The following is a 17,492-nucleotide window of genomic DNA, read 5'->3' on the forward strand; positions in this document are numbered from 1 at the left end:
AGGCCTCAGAGCCAGAGAGGACCCCTCACCCGACAGCACCTGCAGCCAGGTGAACACTGAGCGGCCACTCACCATCAGCACGGCTCTCCGGAAGAGTCTGGAGCCGCCAGCCCCAACGGCAAGAAGGTGGATGCTGGCCACATCGGCTCCGCCGCGGTCAGCTGCCATGGTCACCCGCCGAGGGTCCCCGCCAAACGCTGCGATGTGGGTCTGCACCCAGGTCAGAGCCGCCGCCTGGTCCAGCAGCCCCCAGTTGCCACTCACCGCGCCGGACCCTTCAGAGGGAGGAGAGCCTTTTACCTTTTGTGATTTTGCAGCTGGAACTTGATTATCCTGGTGCCGTCCAGGCCAGGAACCTGGTGCCTCTGGGGGACCTGACTTCTGTCCCCACAGGTGGGGACTTGGTCACTGTGAGGCGGATGGGAAGAGCATGGGCTCCGGCCTCAGAGCCATCCCGGCGTGGGCTCCGCCTCTGGGCTCAGGAGTCAGCAGTCCCCACCAATGCCGGCAACTCACCCGCACTCAGGAAGCCGAAGACGCCCACTCGGAAGCCAGCAGTGACCACGATGAGGTGGCCAGTGGCAGCCAGGAAGGAGCCGTCCAGGGCGAGGCTCCCGTCGCCGGCCGCGGCCTCCACGTTGTGGAAGAACAGCAGTACGGATGCGTTGGGGGCCTGCGGGATGGAGAGATGATGGGGGGCTAGAGGTTGGCCGCTTTTCCCCACCGGAGCCTGGTGAGGGCTCCTCTCCCATGCAGGTGCCAGATTCTGAGCCTGCACAAACTCTCCCCGTCAACTCTGCCCTGTAGGCCCACTCAGCCCCATGTGATGGGTGGAAATGTGTCCCCCAGAATTCACAGGCTGAGGCCCTAACCCCTAGACCTCAGAAGGTGACCATTTGTAGATGGGTTCAGTAAAGAGGTCATCAGCCAGCCTGGCCGGTGTGGCTCAGTGGTTGAGTATCGACCTATGAACCAGGAGGTCACAGTTTGATTCCCGGTCATGGTCAGGGCACATGCCAGCATTGTGGGCTTGGTCCACAGTGCCGAGCTGATCAATGATTCTCATTACTGATGTTTCTATCTTTCTCTGTCCCTCTCCTCTCCTCTCTGAAATCAATAAAAAGAGGCAATTAGCCAATGCACCCTAATCCAATAGAACTGGTGTCCTTACAAAAAGAGGACACATCCACCGAGAGAAGACCACGTGGACACACAGAGGGGAGGTGACCATCTTCATGCCAAGGAGAGCGGCCTCCGAAGGACATCCTCTGCCGACACCTTGCTCTTGGACTCCAGGCCTTTACAATCATGAGAAAATGGATTTCTGTTGTTTAAGCCTCCACATGTGTGGCACTTTGTCAGAGCAACCCAAGCAAACTAATAACCCCATTTCACAGATTAGGAAACTGAGGGTCACAAAAAATGAAGACACTTTGCCCACAGTGCAAAGTGAGCACGTGGCCCAGATGGCAGCTGGCGGCGGACTCGGAGCCATGCAGTCACCCAACACCCCAGTGCTGGCCACTGGTTTGCTCCTGAAGGATGTTCTGGGTCCTTGGTGAGTTCTTTCCGTTTGGCCATGCTAACTGGAACCCCATCTTGGTAATGCAGAGCTTAACTCAGACAGCCAGGCACTGCGTGCCCAGGATTTTATTCATTCAGTCCTCAAACAGCTCTGTGAGGTGGCATGTCATTATTATTCCCATTTTACAGATGAGGACGTAGAGGCTTAGAGGGGTTAGGTGGCTTGTCTAAGGTCACACAGCAACTACAAGGCAGCAGAACTGGGCTTTGAACTTAGGCTGACCCTTTCATAGGAGCCTACAATGTTCCATCCGGGGATCTGATACCCCACCCCAGGCCAGGGGATAGGCCAGGCTCCTGGTGGCCCATGCCATCCAGGTCTTGCCTCCCTGTGCTGTGACTTCACTCCCTGTGCCACGGGCTCTGCCACGCAGATGGTTTCCTCACCGACAGCAAGCCCTGACGGGGACCTGCCCCCATGGGTGCAGTGCTGAGTGCACCACCCATGAGACCCTTCATGTGTGTGGTGGCCTGGGTACACAGTTCACTCAGATCAGCCGGTGCCTCTAACCTCCAAGGGGCAGATGGCGCCCATGGCTAGTGGGCTAGGGGACCAGGAATTGGTGACACGGTCACATGTGCAGGAGACCAGTCCACACCGGTCGCCAGGAACTCATGTTCCCGAGGTTTGTCAGTTCCTTTTTCTCTCGCGTGCTCTGACCCTTGTTCCAAAAGAGGAAACTCAAACCCTGAACGTCAGGTTCAGAGCCACCGCTCAGGGGAATGCGGGCTTCAAACTGGGGCATGACCAGAGTCAGGGTCTGAGCCGAGCTCACCCTCCAGCATGGCCTCAGACCAGAGTTCCCACGGACGGCTCCCAAGCGATGGCCGAGGGGTCTCTCCAGAGGTCTCCCCAAGAAGAGAGGTCATCTCCTCGTGGGCCAATTAACTTGAGTGTGGGCTCCGCTTCCCCATCCTGTGCACCCCCAACCCTTCATCGCTGGCCCTGCCCTAGCTGCGCGGCTCACACCCTCCCTCCTGCACGGCCTGCTGGAAGGGCTCCACCGGCCACCACCTCACACCCCCCGTCACTTGCCGTGCCTCCTGGGCTGCATTTTGCTTCAATATTTATTTGCTGTTCAATTGCTGTTTAATATTTCTTTGCTTATTTATTTCTGCCCCTCTCCCCAAGCAGCTGCTTGGTCTTGTTCAGAGCTGTGTCTCCCCCAGGAGAGTCCCCGCCCGTCGCGGGCCCCGTATGACTAGTTCCTGGAGCACTGCGTGGGGTGAGCACGCACTGGCCCGTGTGCATGGAGCGAGAGGATGTGGCAAGGAGCAGGCGAAGCCGTGTAGGAGCCAGGCGGACCCTGAGCTCGCTCTCAGCCATTCAGGTCCAGCGAGGACGGCGCTGGGGGCGTGACTCGAGTGGAGAGGAGTGGGTGGTGCTGGAAGCTGTGGGGACTGGGGGTGGCTAATGGGCAGCTTGCAGGGCAAACCCAGCAAAGGCTCAGCACTCACCACGTTCTGAGGGACAAACACGTTGAGATACAAGCAGTCCTCGCTGACGGCGGACGGTGTGGGCGTCCTGGTTCCCGGCTGCCAGCAGCGGGCCCTGCAGAAACAGACGGTGTGACCGCCAGGAGGGTCAACCGCGGGGCCGTGCCCATGTCCCTGCCAGCCCAACACCACCGGCCCGAGCCCCTGCCCGCCCGCTCTACAGCATCCAGGTGGCAATGAGGGCACCGGAGCACTGCCTGGCGCCCAGCACAGCGCCCTCCATCCCCACATGGACTTCACAGGAGCGAGGCCACGTTAGCGGCTGATGTTTGGGAGGGGTTATGTGTTAGAGCACATAACACCACCTGTCTACACCCCCCAGCCCCACGCACCACTCAAGCCCACAGGCACATGCTGCCATCAGGCTGACGCTGATGGATTCGAAGACGGAGGGCACTGCACTCAACCCTTACCGTGGCTTGGTGGCAGCCCAGGACCCGGTCCAGTTGGAGGGCTCCGGCGCCCGGAAGCGGCCCTCTGCCAGGGGCGGGGCAGCATAGGGCACCCCCAGGAACTGGTCCACTTGCTTCCACGAAGTGCCCACCCGGATGGCCCGGGACCTGCCCAGCAGCTGGCCGTGGGGGGCGATGGTCACAGAAGGTGCAGAAGTCCCGAAGCCGAGCAGAGGGGTGTCTGTGGGGGTGGGAGTGGGGAGGAGGGGGAAGGGAGCAGTGGGTGCTCTATTCACGGGGAATATCCTGACATGCTTGAGAAACAAATGCTGTGTGGTTTTTTTTGCACTTTAACCTTTTGCACTCGGATGTCGAGATTACAATTACTCTTTGAATGTATCAATAATTTGATATAAAAAATCCAAATAAATAAGTTTGTATGAAAAGAAACTCCAATTTTTTATTCTACTGCCGCGCTTTGTAAAATCTGGGGTATTTAAAAAATTAAATCCCGAGTAGAATAAAGGAATCGAGAAAAAAGCAAGCGAGTGCAAAGGGTTAAAAATGTCGGTACCTCCTTCAGACCCCACGAGCTTACATGTAGGGAGCGAGCTTACATGTAGGGAGGTCTGTGCTCAGGTGAGTAAGAGAAATAATAGCAAAGACAGCTGCTCCTGCCCAGCCGCTCAGCAGGCAGAGCGCAGCTCTAACCCTTCTCTCCCAGCGTCACCTCAGCGGCTCCTCCCAAGGGACTAACGTGCCCACAGCCCCTGACTCAGCGCCCTGGGCCCGGTGTCACTGCAATTCGGAACCGTCTGGACTTTTTAAAGAACCGAAGGACGCGGCCGTGCAATGGGCAGTCTCCCTGCCCAGCCTCAAACACACGCATTTCTGTGGTAAAAAGCACGGGTGGTTCCTACTAAGAGCAATGAATAAAGAATGGAATTTCTTCAGTCACAAAATCCGGCTCAGATTTTGCCACCAAATGAGTTTGCTGCAAACTTACCAAAAAAAAAAAAAATTGTGTTCTAACTTGTAGAACTTTCAGATTTCAGAGCTGCAGCCAAGGACCGGGCCCTATTTGCATTTCAGTGGTGAGGGAACAGGTGCAGGAGCCCGGGGTGGGTGGCTGCCTGGGCTTCAAGCTGATGTGGGATTCAAGGCCTTTCTGAACCCCAACTCTGACCACATCCCACTCACACAGGGCCAAGGCCAGGTCAGGGCCCCTCTCAGCCCGTGCCAGCAATGCCCCCTCCCGTTGTGCATGCCTGAACCCCACCCGGTCTATTAGGCCACGGCCGTGCCACCTGCCAGCGAAGCTCTGCGCTCCAGGCCCCTCCATCCCTCCTTGTGATGCTCATCACCAGACCCTGGTCAGCCTCTCCGCAGCCCTGTCTCATCTCCTCCCCTCACTGCTCTTCCATCCGTTCATTGAGTCAATAAACTGCCAAAGGCCATTGTCAGGGACTTGAGACTGGCCTTCCCCGTCTGATTCCCCACAGGGCTTAGGGCGGGCACAGAACAAAGGACAGACACTGGTGAGGAGATCCTCTCTCAGTGTGTGTGTGTGTGTGTGTGTGTGTGTGTGTGTGTGCATATGCGTGTGCGTGTGTGTGTGTATGCGTGTGTGTGTGTGTGTGTGTGTGTGTGTGTGTGCGTGCACGCGCAGTCGATTACTGTTTCTATCAGGTGTGTTTGCTTTGCTCAGCTTCACTGTGGGCTGATGGAGAGAGAAAGTTTGCTCTTTTCTCTGCAGCTCCTTCTGTTTGTAACACAGATGTGATGGTTGCTAGGAGCCTGCGCAGGAGACAGACAGAGTCTGTCTATTCCTCAAAAGCTGGCTAACGGCAGTGGTTCCCCAGAAAGGGATGTGGCCTACCAGGGGACATGTGACAGAAGGCTACCGGCATCCAGTAGGGTAGAGGCCAGGGATGCTGCCGAACATCTCACTGCAGATAAGCTTAGGGTTACCCAGGGCCCCGGGGTCAGTGGTGCTGGGGCTGAGAAACCCTGGGATGCTGTGTGCTCATGACCCCCAGGCACTGACGGTCCGCATGGTGGTCAGCAGGGTGAGGAGGAGCCATGGGTGGGCCGAGGGTCAAGCAGGCCTGGGGTTCATGTTATGGACCAGCTACTTTGGAAAAAGCCATAATGTTTTGGACCCTCAATTTCCCACCTGCAAAGTAGAAAGAATAGCAGTCCCTACACCACAAGGTGCTAGGAATTAGTAACACCAGCGTGTAATGGTCCAAGCCCAGGGCCCGGCAAATGGCAGCTCAGCACATGAATGAGTGAATGAATGAAGGAAGGAATGAAGAAATGAATGAATGAGAGATAGGGGAGGAGGAATGGGAGGAAGGAGGGAAACCGACTGAAACCTTCTCTGCTGCGAAAACACTGGAGGGTGAGTTGGTACTCAGGATGGAAGGAAGTCGTTGCTGCTTTTAATCTGGCCGCCATGGCAAATCCTGATTGAGCTCACCCCACCGCGCCTTCTCCCGAGATTTCCTGTCTCCCTGGTCAATCGCAGGGTCTCGGGCAAGCAGGCAAGGCTGTGGGCACTAAAGTGGCAGAACCCTCCGAGGCCGGTTCCTTCCCTCTGCGGGAAACGGCCACATCTCCCGAACGTGGCATCATCCGAAGGGGGAGCAAAGACGAAAAATACCAAAGCGAAGAATTTCGAGGGAATGCAAGGCGGCTTTCCCACGGACAGTGGTGCTCAACCCTCCCTCTCAGCGGCTGCCCAGAGCCCAGGCTGAACGAGAGCCAACGCGGGGGAGATATCGGATGTGCTGCTGCCTTCTGAACTCTTTTGCAGAAACGGTGGATTCCCTCCAGCATAACCACGTGTTTAGGCCATGCCGTTATTTAACTGCTTGGGTGAAGGAAATTACTGTAGCTCTGTAGGTGCCCCAGGTACACACTGACCCTGCCTATCATATACGTGTGGACAAGCCTCTCCCACCGGAAGGAGAATTCCGCATGGAATTGGAGCCCCGTGCAATGTCAGCGGTGCTGGGTTAGCAGTTACAGAATCTGATTTACTTTACAGAGCCCAGACCTCGGAGTCAAGGCATTTCCCAGCAGGACTGCCACGCAGACTGGCTACAATGTGGGCGCGATGTACTAGTGAAATCTAACTTGACTAAATAATAGAAATGTCCTGGCAGAAGGAAGACTGGAGATTGAGGGCCTAGGACCTCAGGATTCCCAGGCCTGGGGGGCACTCTCCTTGGCTGAAGGCTGAGGTGGAGGAGGGGCAGGGGAGGAGAATTAGCACTGGGTCAAGACAGTCCTGAAGAGCCATCCATGTTCTAGGAGGGGGTGGGGCCAAATCCAACCGCTACCAGTTTTATAAATAAAGCTTTATTGGCACACAGCCACGCCCATGGAATTGCGGATTGTATTGCCTGTGGCTGCTTTCCTGCTACAATGGCAGAGCTGAGTAGTTGTAAGAGAGACAATAAATACTGAGCCACCACGTGGCACAGTGGTTGAGCATCCACCTATGAACCAGGAAGTCCCTGTTCGATTCCCGATCAGGGCACATGCCCAGGTGGCGGGCTCAACTCCCCAGTGGGGGGGGGGGGGGTGCAGGAGGCAGCAGGTCAATGATTCTTTCTTTCATCATTGATGTTTCTCTCTCTCTCTCTCCCCTCTCCTTCCTCTCTGAAATCAATAAAAATATGTTACAAAAAAAACACGGTGGCTGTAGAGCCTACAATGTTTATTATCTGGCCCTTGAAGATAAGACGGCAGACATAGCCAACGTTTCTAAAAAGTTACTCATTTCATCCGATAAGCATGTCTAATGGGGTAGGTGCGTCTCCTGGATGCCCAGCCCCTGTGTCCTATTACACAGCTCTTACCACCTTCCCTTGGTGACGGATTTGTTTGTATGGTGCTATCCCCCTGCCTGCCTCACCCCTGTGTCCCCAGCACCTAACAGTGTCTGACGCATAGCAGCCCTGTGTTGGTTGTTTTTAAACTGAACTGAGCCAGGAGCCGCTGCCCGTTCTCGAGTGCCTGTGAGGCGGTCCGTAGGCGGCGTGGTTTGCGGGAGGGGACTGCGTCTAGAGACGGGAGGCCCGGCCCCGCGTCCTCTCCTGCCGCCCCTCTCTGTGTGGCATCAGAGGGGTGACTTAACATCTCTGGGCCGGAGTCTCCTGATCTCTAAGGTGGAATCAAATCCTTATCTCGCCACCTCCCAGGATTGGTGTGAGGACCAAATGGGATGCGGCAGGTGAGAGGCCTTCCTAAACTACAGAGCAGTGACACAAAGCGCCCATCTGATTGTTTTACTAAGAAACTCGAAGGCCAACGGCTTCTGTAACTCAAAGGGATGAATGAACAAAGATGGTGCAGAGAAGACCTATGTTAGAAGCGGGGTTTTCCACCTTCCTTCAGTCCATCCCAGGTGAGGGCCATCTTTCCCAGGACAACGTTTTCTTAAGAGCCTCAAAAGTCACTGCCCACACATGACCATGTGCTTGGACAGTCCATCTCAGCCTTACCCAGGCTCCCAGGAATGGCCCCAGAGGCACAGGCCTGGACTTACTCAGCTTCCGGTAGATGTGGGTGGGCTCTTCCCGCAGCAGAAGTTGGCAGTGCTGGGCCTGCAGGCTGAGTGTGCAGACCTGGGTATCGGGGTAGAACACACACCTCAGAGCACCAGGGCGGGTCTGCAAAGTGGTGACCTGGCAGGCTTGGTGACGGGAACACTCTGAGGAGTAGAGGGAGAAGGGTGAGGCTTGGGCCTCAGGGATGCCATCCAATCATGTATCCATGCATTCGTCCATCCCTGCATCCGTGCAACCATTCATCCATGCATCCATCTATCCGTGCATCCATCCATTCTATATCCATCCAACTATGCATCCATCCAACTCTGCATCCATCTATCCGTGCATCCATCCATTCTATATCCATCCAACTATGCATCCATCCAACTCTGCATCCATCTATCCGTGCATCCATCCATTCTGTATCCATCCAACTATGCATCCATCCAACTCTGCATCCATCTATCCATGCATCTATCCATCCATATATTCATCCCTCCATCCATCCCTCATCAATGCAGCCATCCATCCATGCATAAGTGCATTCATCCATTCATCCAGCCACAAATACATCCATTCACCCATCTATCCATTAATCTATCCATGCATCATTGTATCCATACATCCATTAATCCATCTATCCATGCATTTTGTCCACCCATCCATCCACCCACATATGCAATCCATCCACCACTCATTGCCACCACTCGCTCACTCATTGCCACCACTCGCTCACTCATTTAAGCACTTACTATAGGCCCTCAGCACCGCTGCAGGGGTGGGAATAAATGCTGGTGGGGGAGAACCCAGCTCTCCCATCAATCTATCTTCCTCACAACAGTCAGCTTTTGGGTTATTTATTCACAAATGTGCTCTTGTCATTCACCTATTTAAGATATTCCATGGCTCTCCACTGGCCTCAGGATCAAATTATACGAAATAAGGTTCTCTATACCCCAGCCTTTGCCTCCTTCTTCAGCCTCGCCTGCCTCCCCCTCCCCATCACCCCCGCCATGTTCCACTAGGGGTTCTGTCGCCTCGCCTCCCAGGTATGCTGGCTCCTATGGCAGACACTTCCCATTATGCCGGGCATTTCAGTCCTAAGGACGGCGCTGAAGGGAGGGCTGCCTTGTTCACTTGGGCAGCTGTGCACGGCCTAAGGCCTATTTATACCAGGTCTCGGGGCTGAGGCGCCCCCCAGAGTTGTGCAGTGAGCAAGCTGCTCCTCTGCGCATGCAGCCCTGCCTGTGAGATGTGCAAATCGCCATCCAGCCTTGTAGGCGGAAGGGGCTCATGGACTTCCAGAACTGGAGGATGTGAGCATTACCCAATCGCAGGCTCTTGCAGGAGCTAGTCTCTATAGAACATGCCTATCGAGGGGCCACCTTGCTTATACCTCTGATGACAGGGGCAGCAATAGAAGGGTGGGGGCAGCTAGAATTGTAAGAAATGTTACTCATGCTCTGTTCACCATGACTGTCATACACACGGGACCTGGGCGCTCACCCAGAAATGCAGCCCATCCTCCCCATTTGGAGCTGCCTGTGATCATGGACAGATTAACAACTTGGTTGCAGAAACCAGAGCCACCAGCCCTTTGAAGACCCCCAGCCTTTGCATACCCCCAGCCCTCTGCGTATCTGTTAACTGCCCATTTGGCACCCGTTTGCCTACTTCCCATGTAATCTTCGTCCTTCTACCCAATATAAGCAGCTGGCTTATGGGGGTGCAGAGCAGATTTCTGTGGGTGACCTGCTGCTCCCATGCTGCCGGCAGGACTGGAATAAACGCTCATGTATGATCCAACCCTGTCTCCGCTCAATTGGCTCAAGCAGCGACAGGCAGCTCGGAACCACTGATTGTGAGGTTACACCTCTCCATGAGGTACCCACTGTGGACAGCTTGTCGTTAGAAAGGCCTTTGCATTGCACTGAAAACTGTCTCTTGAAATTGGAGTTTTAACCCTTTGCACTCGCTTGCTTTTTTCTCGATTCCTTTATTCTAACGCTAACCGTGTCGAGTCACACTCGACATCCGCGTGCAAAAGGTTAAGCATAAGTCCTAGTTCTGCCCATGAGCTTGGCTAGAATCAGCACATCTCCCCCTCAGCACGCTGGCCCTGCTCTTCTCAGGACAGCTGTCCCAGCTCCCACTCGCCTCCTCTGCCTCAGACTAGCCCCTAGGTCATCCCTCCGGTCCTCCTCCGACCGGGCTCAATGCCACTCACGTTCTGTGTGGCATATCCCACGGCGACCTTGACCGTGGGCTGACTGCAGAGGAATGAGCACACTGCAGAGGGGAGCCCACCCATGTCTCCCTCCAGGTCAGTCCCTCCCTGCCAGGCACCCCGTGGTATCGCGGGGTCTCCTATGTGTTTCTGAGGTCAGAACCTTGAGCAGCGCTTGTGTGAAGCCCTGTCCCAATCAACCCCACTATGGGGGGGAGGGGGTCCCCTTACCCAGCAAACAGAGGTCTCGAGCAGCAGAGAAGTCGCTGGCGGCCGCCGTGCTGATGTGGGCGACATCGAAGCTCCTGATGGACGGGTCCACCACTGCTGCGGAGAGGCCCAGGGCCTGCCACGCGTCCAGAGCCACTAGGAGAGAAAGCGGGGGTGTCAGTCGCACCGTGTCCACCTGGGCGTGAAGAGAGCAGAGTGCCACTGGGCGTCCCCCAAGGGCAGCCCCGCACCCGCTTCTCGGTCTTTGTTGTAGTGCGAGCCCTTCTTTACCCACCTCTCCATTCTACAACCACTTATTAAAAGTTGTTTTAACAAATTTTTATTTATGTCAGAGAGGAAGAGAGAGGGAGAGAGAGAGAGAGAAACATCAATGATGAGAGAGGATCATGGATCGGCTGCCTCCTGCACGCCCCGCACTGGAGATCAAGCCTGCAACCTGGACATGTGCCCCAACAGGGAATCAAACCGTGACCTCCTGGTTCATAGGTCGATGCCCAACCACTGAGCCACGCCGGCCGGGCTCGCTTATTGAAAGTTTTTATGGGCCAAGTTCTGTGCTCAAGCCTAGGAATACAACAACAAGGCAGACACACACAGACACGACAAACAAAAGCATGGCTGTTGCTCTGAAGCAGGTCACAGTAGAGTGGGAGAGACGTCGAGAAGATAAAACCAGAAGATAAAACCAGCAGCATCGTGATGTGTTGGAATGCAGCAATTAGCACGACGCCAGGTAGCCATGGTAACCACGGCCCACGTGGCGCTGTGGTTAGGTCCACACCGACACGGTATCCTTCAGCCCTCCCTCAGCCCTCGAGGGAGAGAAGGCCGTCGCTCCATAGGGGACACTCCTGGGTGCTGCCCAAGCCGCCTCTGGGCGGGGTGGGGGGGGCCCTAGGCTCTCATTTCCCCAACTGCTGGGAAGTCGGTGGCGAGGGCTCCCAGCGGACCCTCCCAGGAATTGCCTTTGGTCTGAGAAGCTGCCTCCCCTCCCCAGGACCAGCCTGTGTCCCACACCAGTCCCCGTGGGAACACGAGGGCCGGCCCCCTTGCCTCCAGCGGGGCAGCTCCGAGGGCCGGGCCAGCCCGGCGGCAGGGTGCGCTCAGGGCGTCCTCAGCACCAGGGCCCCGTCTTAGTGGCCTTGGCCCCGGGAGCCCTGCGAGAGACGCTGGGCTTTTCGAGCATGCTTCGCACGTTGCTATTTTCATGGTCAGGACATGTGGCATCTTTGCAACATGACCAGACTGAGCTGCATATTTTCAGATGACGCGTGAACTGTGATGATGGGGCTCGAGGACCCAACGTGCCAATTACGGTCTTAAAACAGAAGCCTTGGCTGCATTCCGGGTTCGGATTGATGTCTGGGGAAAGCGCTGGAACTGAAGGGTGGATTTCATCTCCCAAGTGGGAGCCAGCTCAGCTGGCGCCATCCCAGGGCCTGGAGCCACGTCTCTGCCACGCCCTCCCCCTGCCCCCAGCCTCCTACCGGCAGGACCCCCAGGAGGAGTGATTGCTGTCACCCAGAACCCAGCGTCTGGGGTCCGGGCATCTCACGAGCACTCAGAGCAGTTTCTTCGTGAATGCAAACCCACGGTGAGACGGAGAAGCCGGGCATCTCGGTGGCATCGCACAAGCTTGCTATTTGCCAAGAGCCCAGCAACACCATTGCAGGTGGCCTCCTCTCTCGCCCATGCTGCGGGCACCGCCACGGGGCGCAGCTTATACGTGAGGGAACCGACCCAGTGCCACTCTCAGAGGACCTGGCTGAGACGTGGCAATGCCAGGGCTGGTGCCCAACTCCTGTGGGTTTAAAAACCAGGCTTCCCCAGGCCAGGTCTTCTCGCCGGTGAATGAGGTCAGCGACAGCTTTTGGGCTTCCCCAAAGGCTGCGCCTGCTCAGAGGCAGGATCTGTGGTTTGTTCATCAGCTTTCCTCTTCGTTTTGTTGAAGACAGATTTTACAAACTGCAATGCCAGCATCACTTGTTTTGTTTCATCTCCTCTTGAATTGGAAATGCCGTATTTCTTACACACGAAGTACTTCCACAGACATGACTTCTATTTGGTGGAGCTGCTCTTTTTCATTCGTTTTGTTACTTCTGCTTCTGTTCACACACGCTGCTTACGCAGGAGCCACTTTATAATACAATGACTTAGAGGGAAAAGGCTTCCCATATCATTTTTCTTTTTTTACTTATTAAAAATATGTTTTTATTGATTTCAGAGAGAGGACACGGGAGAGATAGAAACGTTGATCGGCTGCCTCCTGCATGCCCCCTTCTGGGGGTGGAGCCCACAACCTGGGCATGTGCCCAGACCGAGAATCGAACCCTGACCTTCTGGTTCATGGGTCAACGCTCAACCCCTGAGTCACACTGGCCCTGGGCCCATATTCTTCTTCTTTTCAAAATATTTCTTGGTTATTTTTGGCTATTTATTTAACAGATGACATTCAAACCCATTTTTGTCGAGTTTCAAGAAAGCTCCTTCGGGACATGAATTGGAAACATTAATATGAGAAAAAATGTGAAAATCTGTGTGTTTAATTTTGGTGTCATTAAGAATGGAATGGGATTTTTTTTTCATTATATTTCTAAAACAGTTATCGCTGACCTGAAGGAAGCCTTATGGCTGTGCATTTCTCGTCTAACAAGACACTGAACTCGGCCCAGTGTAGCTCACACAATAGCCACTCGGCTCTTCTCTTGGTGGCTATTTTGAAAAAATATTTTGGATCCCAGACTCAGCGAGGACACGCCGTCCAGGCCTGCGGCTGGTCATTGGCTCTGAGCCTGTCAGAAAGGAGACGTGCTCAGTTAAGCGGCAGGTTCCTTGAGTGCATCCCAGCTCCTCCACCGAACAGCTCTGTGCCTTGGGGCAAAACACTCTTCCTCTCTGGGCCTCAGTTTCCTCATCTGTAAAGTGGGGATGTCGCCAGATGCTCTCTCTAGGCTGTGCTCAGGGATAAAGGAGCTGCTGTGCAGGGGTGGGAGGACTTGCTGAATTCGGCCGCTCGCGTAGTCTCTGGGCCAAGCTGCTGGGTTCTTGCTGCCTTCGAGTCACTACCTTTTCCGAACTGTGGAGGCCTGAGCCTGGCTTACGTACCAGGGCGGACGTCCTCAAAGGGGTACAGGAGCCCATACCACTGCAGCGACATCAACCTTTCCTTCCTGACCTCTGCCTGAACCCTGCCTCCCCTCACCCACCGGGCCTTGTCCCAGGCACCCTCCTCTCCCCTCTCCCCGCCCCCGCTCCCTCCTCGTTGCTCACTCTGCCTTCTCAGCCCCTCTGGCAACCGCCCTTCCTTCTCCATCCAGATTCCGGCCTCTTCAGTTTCACTGCACTTCCTGACACCCCAGTTCCCGAGACCCAGACGGGCCGCCCCACGGCCAGTCTTGCCCTCTCTCACACCATCGTCTCACTACTGATCGCCTCCCCATCTGATCACACCAATCACTGCTCACTCCTCAGGGGACAGGCAAAGCCCTTATAGTCTCCAGCTGCAGCCCCCCTCCCACTTACGGGCTGGGCCTGGGTGCACCCCAAACGCGTCATAAATCATAAAACGTGGAAAGAGGTATTACTTTACCATAAAATTTGAGTTAGTTATGTTGACTCACATCAACCCTCCTCACAGCACGGACATGAGCCACGGGGAGGAAAGGTCACAGGATAGTTCCCAAGGTCACAGAGGCACTCCCCAAGGACACAGGGTTCCCCCAAGGTCACAAAGGCACTCCCCAAGAACACAGGGTACCCCCAAGGTCACAGAGGCACTCCCAAGGACACAGGGTACCCCCAAGGTCACAGGAGACTCACCAAGGAGACAGGGTATACCCCAAGGTCACAGAGGCACTCCCCAAGGACACAGGGTTCCCCCAAGGTCACAGGAGACTCACCAAGGACACAGGGTACACCCCAAGGTCACAGAGGCACTCCCCAAGAACACAGGGTATGCCCAAGGTCACAGGAGACTCATCAAGGTCACAGGAGACTCACCAAGGTCACAGAGGCGCTCCCCAAGAACACAGGGTACCCCTAAGGTCACAGATCTATTCCCCAAGGTCACAGAGCAGAGACTGGTACGGACCCCAGTGTGTCTCCCCGCAGCCCTCCTTCCCAGCATCCAGTGCGCGCTCTGTCAGCCCCCGGGCCAGGCCCTGCACTGTGGTGGTGACGAGTCTGGCGACAACCTAAGTTCTAGTACGAAGTCAACTGAAGTGTGAAACCGCTCACCATCGGGCCCTCAGCCCTTGGAGAACGTGCCCGTGGAGGTGAGTGGCCCTGCGGGTCCATAGCAGAGGGGAGTGCGGCCCTGAGGGGAGAGACTCCCTGTGTCACACGGCCCCTCCCTCTGTGACCCCACATACTAGCAAGAGTGCGACCATCGAATGGGCAGGTGGGAAGTGCTTGAACATTCAAGATCCCCCGATTCCACCTCACAATGCTCTTCGTCTCAAAATGCTCTAGGGCCGTGGTCGGCAAACCGTGGCTCACGAGCCACATGCGGCTCTTTGGCCCCTTGAGTGTGGCTCTTCCACAAAATACCACGGCCTGGGCGAGTCTATTTTGAAGAAGTGGCATTAGAAGAAGTTTAAGTTTAAAAAATGTGGCTCTCCAAAGAAATTTCAATCGTTGTCCTGTTGGTATTTGGCTCTGTTGACTAAGGAGTCTGCCGACCACTGCTCTAGGGAGATAAACAGAAGAGAAAAGAGCACAGAGAGGGCAATGACCTGCCCAAGGCCACACAGGCCGCGAGGCAGCATGTGCATCCAGGGCAGCCTCATGGCGCTATGTCCCTCTGTGCACACGGAGTTGCCAAGGGTGACGGGCAGAGGGGAGGGAGGGCTGGGGCAGCCTGAGGCCCCCCCTCCCCCAGGGCTCTGGGCAGCTTGGCCCGCAGCCTCGGGACGGGCAGGCCTCTGGGTGCTATCGAGGACTTCATTCCCTTCCAGGAAGCACTGTGTCCCTTTTCATGTAGACTACGTTTTTCTTTTTTTTTTAAATCACCAGATGAGAATACATTTGGAAATTTCTACTCATATGTGGAAAAGCTTGTGTAATTTCCTTTCCTTTCTTCTCCCCTCTCCCCCTCTCTGCCTTCCTGCCATCCTTTCCAGACATCAGTTCAAGGAGAAACCTTTGATTTCAAGGCTTACTTAGAGCAACTGCATCATTAAAAACAGCTTCAAAAACTTGAACACGCACATGACCGCAGCCCTCGGCTAACGCCCCAGGGGCAGGCCTGCCGCCTGCTGGCGCGGTAAACAGAGGCAAGCTCCGGCTCCGGCTCCGGCTCCGGCCCTCACTTTTCTCATTTGAAAAGTGGGGAGAGCGTGCTCTCCAGTGTTTTTGAATCAGATCGAAGGGCAGAAATGTGAAACCAGTAGCAAATGCCAGCCTTCTCTCCGACGCTCCAATAACCCCAGGCCCATTGCTTAAAGGAAAACGGGATTTTCTCAAGCATCCCCGAGAATAACGATAACCAGGAGTCCCCTGCAAGGCTTCCAAGCGCAGACAGCATTCTCGCTGTTCCTGCGTCAAGGCCAGGAAGAACCCCTCTTGGTGGTGACTCTGGAAGAAGCTTGAGCAAATATTGGCGGTGGCTGCCCCGCCCCCGCTGGCTGGCCGGGCTGAGATATCAAAGTCGGAAGCCTTTCAGGCAGGGGAAGCACCTCGGGCACCAGCACAGCACTGTGACCTTGAGCCCACAAGCTGTGACTTTGAGCCCACAAGCTGTGACCTTGAGCCCACAAACGCTCGCTCGCCGCTGGGAAGGTCCCGGCATATAGGGGACAGGACCCACACTCAGCATCCTGACTTCTCAGCAGACATCTTTCCAGTGAGAAGCACGTCACGCTGGGCTCTTTTGCCCCTGGTAACACTCAAATAAAAACCAGATGCCCCTTAATAACAGAAAGAAGAAGGAAAAAAGGACATTTGTTATTTTGCGATCGTTTGAAAGATGACAAGAAGGGGACCGGGTCTGCCTGCTGATCTGGCGTTTCTCCGGAGAGAAGTTCCTTCACGCTGCTGCGCCTCTGCTCGCGGTGATAACACTGGGAAGGCACCTAGCAGGCCTTTCCCTCTGCTCCGCCTCCGGACTCCACATGGAGCCTTTCCTTGGTCCCTCGGGAGCTGGGCCCTCTGCCCTCCTTCGGGGGGGAAGGTGACTGCTTCCTTAATAAATCAAATTTCTCTCCTCCGAGGAGGTCAGAGGACTCAGCAGAAATCAATACACAAGGACTGCCCAAAGGATCATTTAAAAAAACCTACAACTTTGTGTAGCACGAGCCACTTGTAACATAGCATCACCATTAAAAAAAATTTTTATGTCAATCCTCACCCGAGGATATTTTTTCCATTGATTTTTAGAGAAACTGGAAGGGAGCAGGGAAGGGGAGAGAGAGACACATCGATCGGTTGCCTCTCGCAGGTGCCCTGGCCAAGGCGGGGTTCGAACCTGCCACCCAGGCAGGTGCTCTTGACCAGGAATCTAACCCACGACCCTTCGGTGCAAGGGTCAATGCTATAAGCACCGAGATACGCCGGCCAGGGCCATGGTATTACCATTTCTAATCAACAGTTAAAATTAGTAAAATCCATAAAAATAATCTACCACGGCTGATGGATTGCCTAGGGCAGCGGTCGGCAAACTCATTAGTCAACAGAGACAAATATCAACAGTACAATGATTGAAATTCCTTTGGAGAGCCACATTTTTTAAACTTAAACTTCTTCTAACGCCACTTCTTCAAAATAGACTCGCCCAGGCCGTGGTATTTTGTGGAAGAGCCACACTCAAGGGGCCGAAGAGCCGCATGTGGCTCGCGAGCCGCGGTTTGCCGACCACTGGCCTAGGGAAGGTGTCATTCATCGTCGGCTGCACAGGACGATTGGAAAGCCCGTAGGAAGGGTGACCTGTCTAAATGACCCCCCGCGACGCTCGTCAAGTGGCGTGACTGTCCGCTCTCAGGTCTGAGCTCCCCCTGGTTTACC

The 17,492-nt window shown here is 55.2% G+C and overlaps 1 protein-coding gene across 1 annotated transcript in view; it reads right to left on the reverse strand.

Annotated features, from left to right (window-relative positions):
• TG (thyroglobulin) overlaps nt 1-17,492 on the reverse strand; it is a 158,235-nt gene that overhangs the window by 69,973 nt on the left and 70,770 nt on the right. The window contains exons 36-41 of the mRNA XM_054708536.1: nt 10,494-10,628; nt 8,032-8,196; nt 3,495-3,714; nt 3,043-3,136; nt 517-673; nt 73-275 (exon numbers count right to left, since the gene is read on the reverse strand). Of these exons, the coding sequence (XP_054564511.1) occupies nt 73-275; nt 517-673; nt 3,043-3,136; nt 3,495-3,714; nt 8,032-8,196; nt 10,494-10,628 (974 nt within the window). The remainder of the gene's footprint in view (nt 1-72; nt 276-516; nt 674-3,042; nt 3,137-3,494; nt 3,715-8,031; nt 8,197-10,493; nt 10,629-17,492) is intronic.

This window comes from Eptesicus fuscus, chromosome 19 (genome assembly GCF_027574615.1).
Source record: "Eptesicus fuscus isolate TK198812 chromosome 19, DD_ASM_mEF_20220401, whole genome shotgun sequence".
Lineage (NCBI taxonomy): Eukaryota > Metazoa > Chordata > Mammalia > Chiroptera > Vespertilionidae > Eptesicus > Eptesicus fuscus.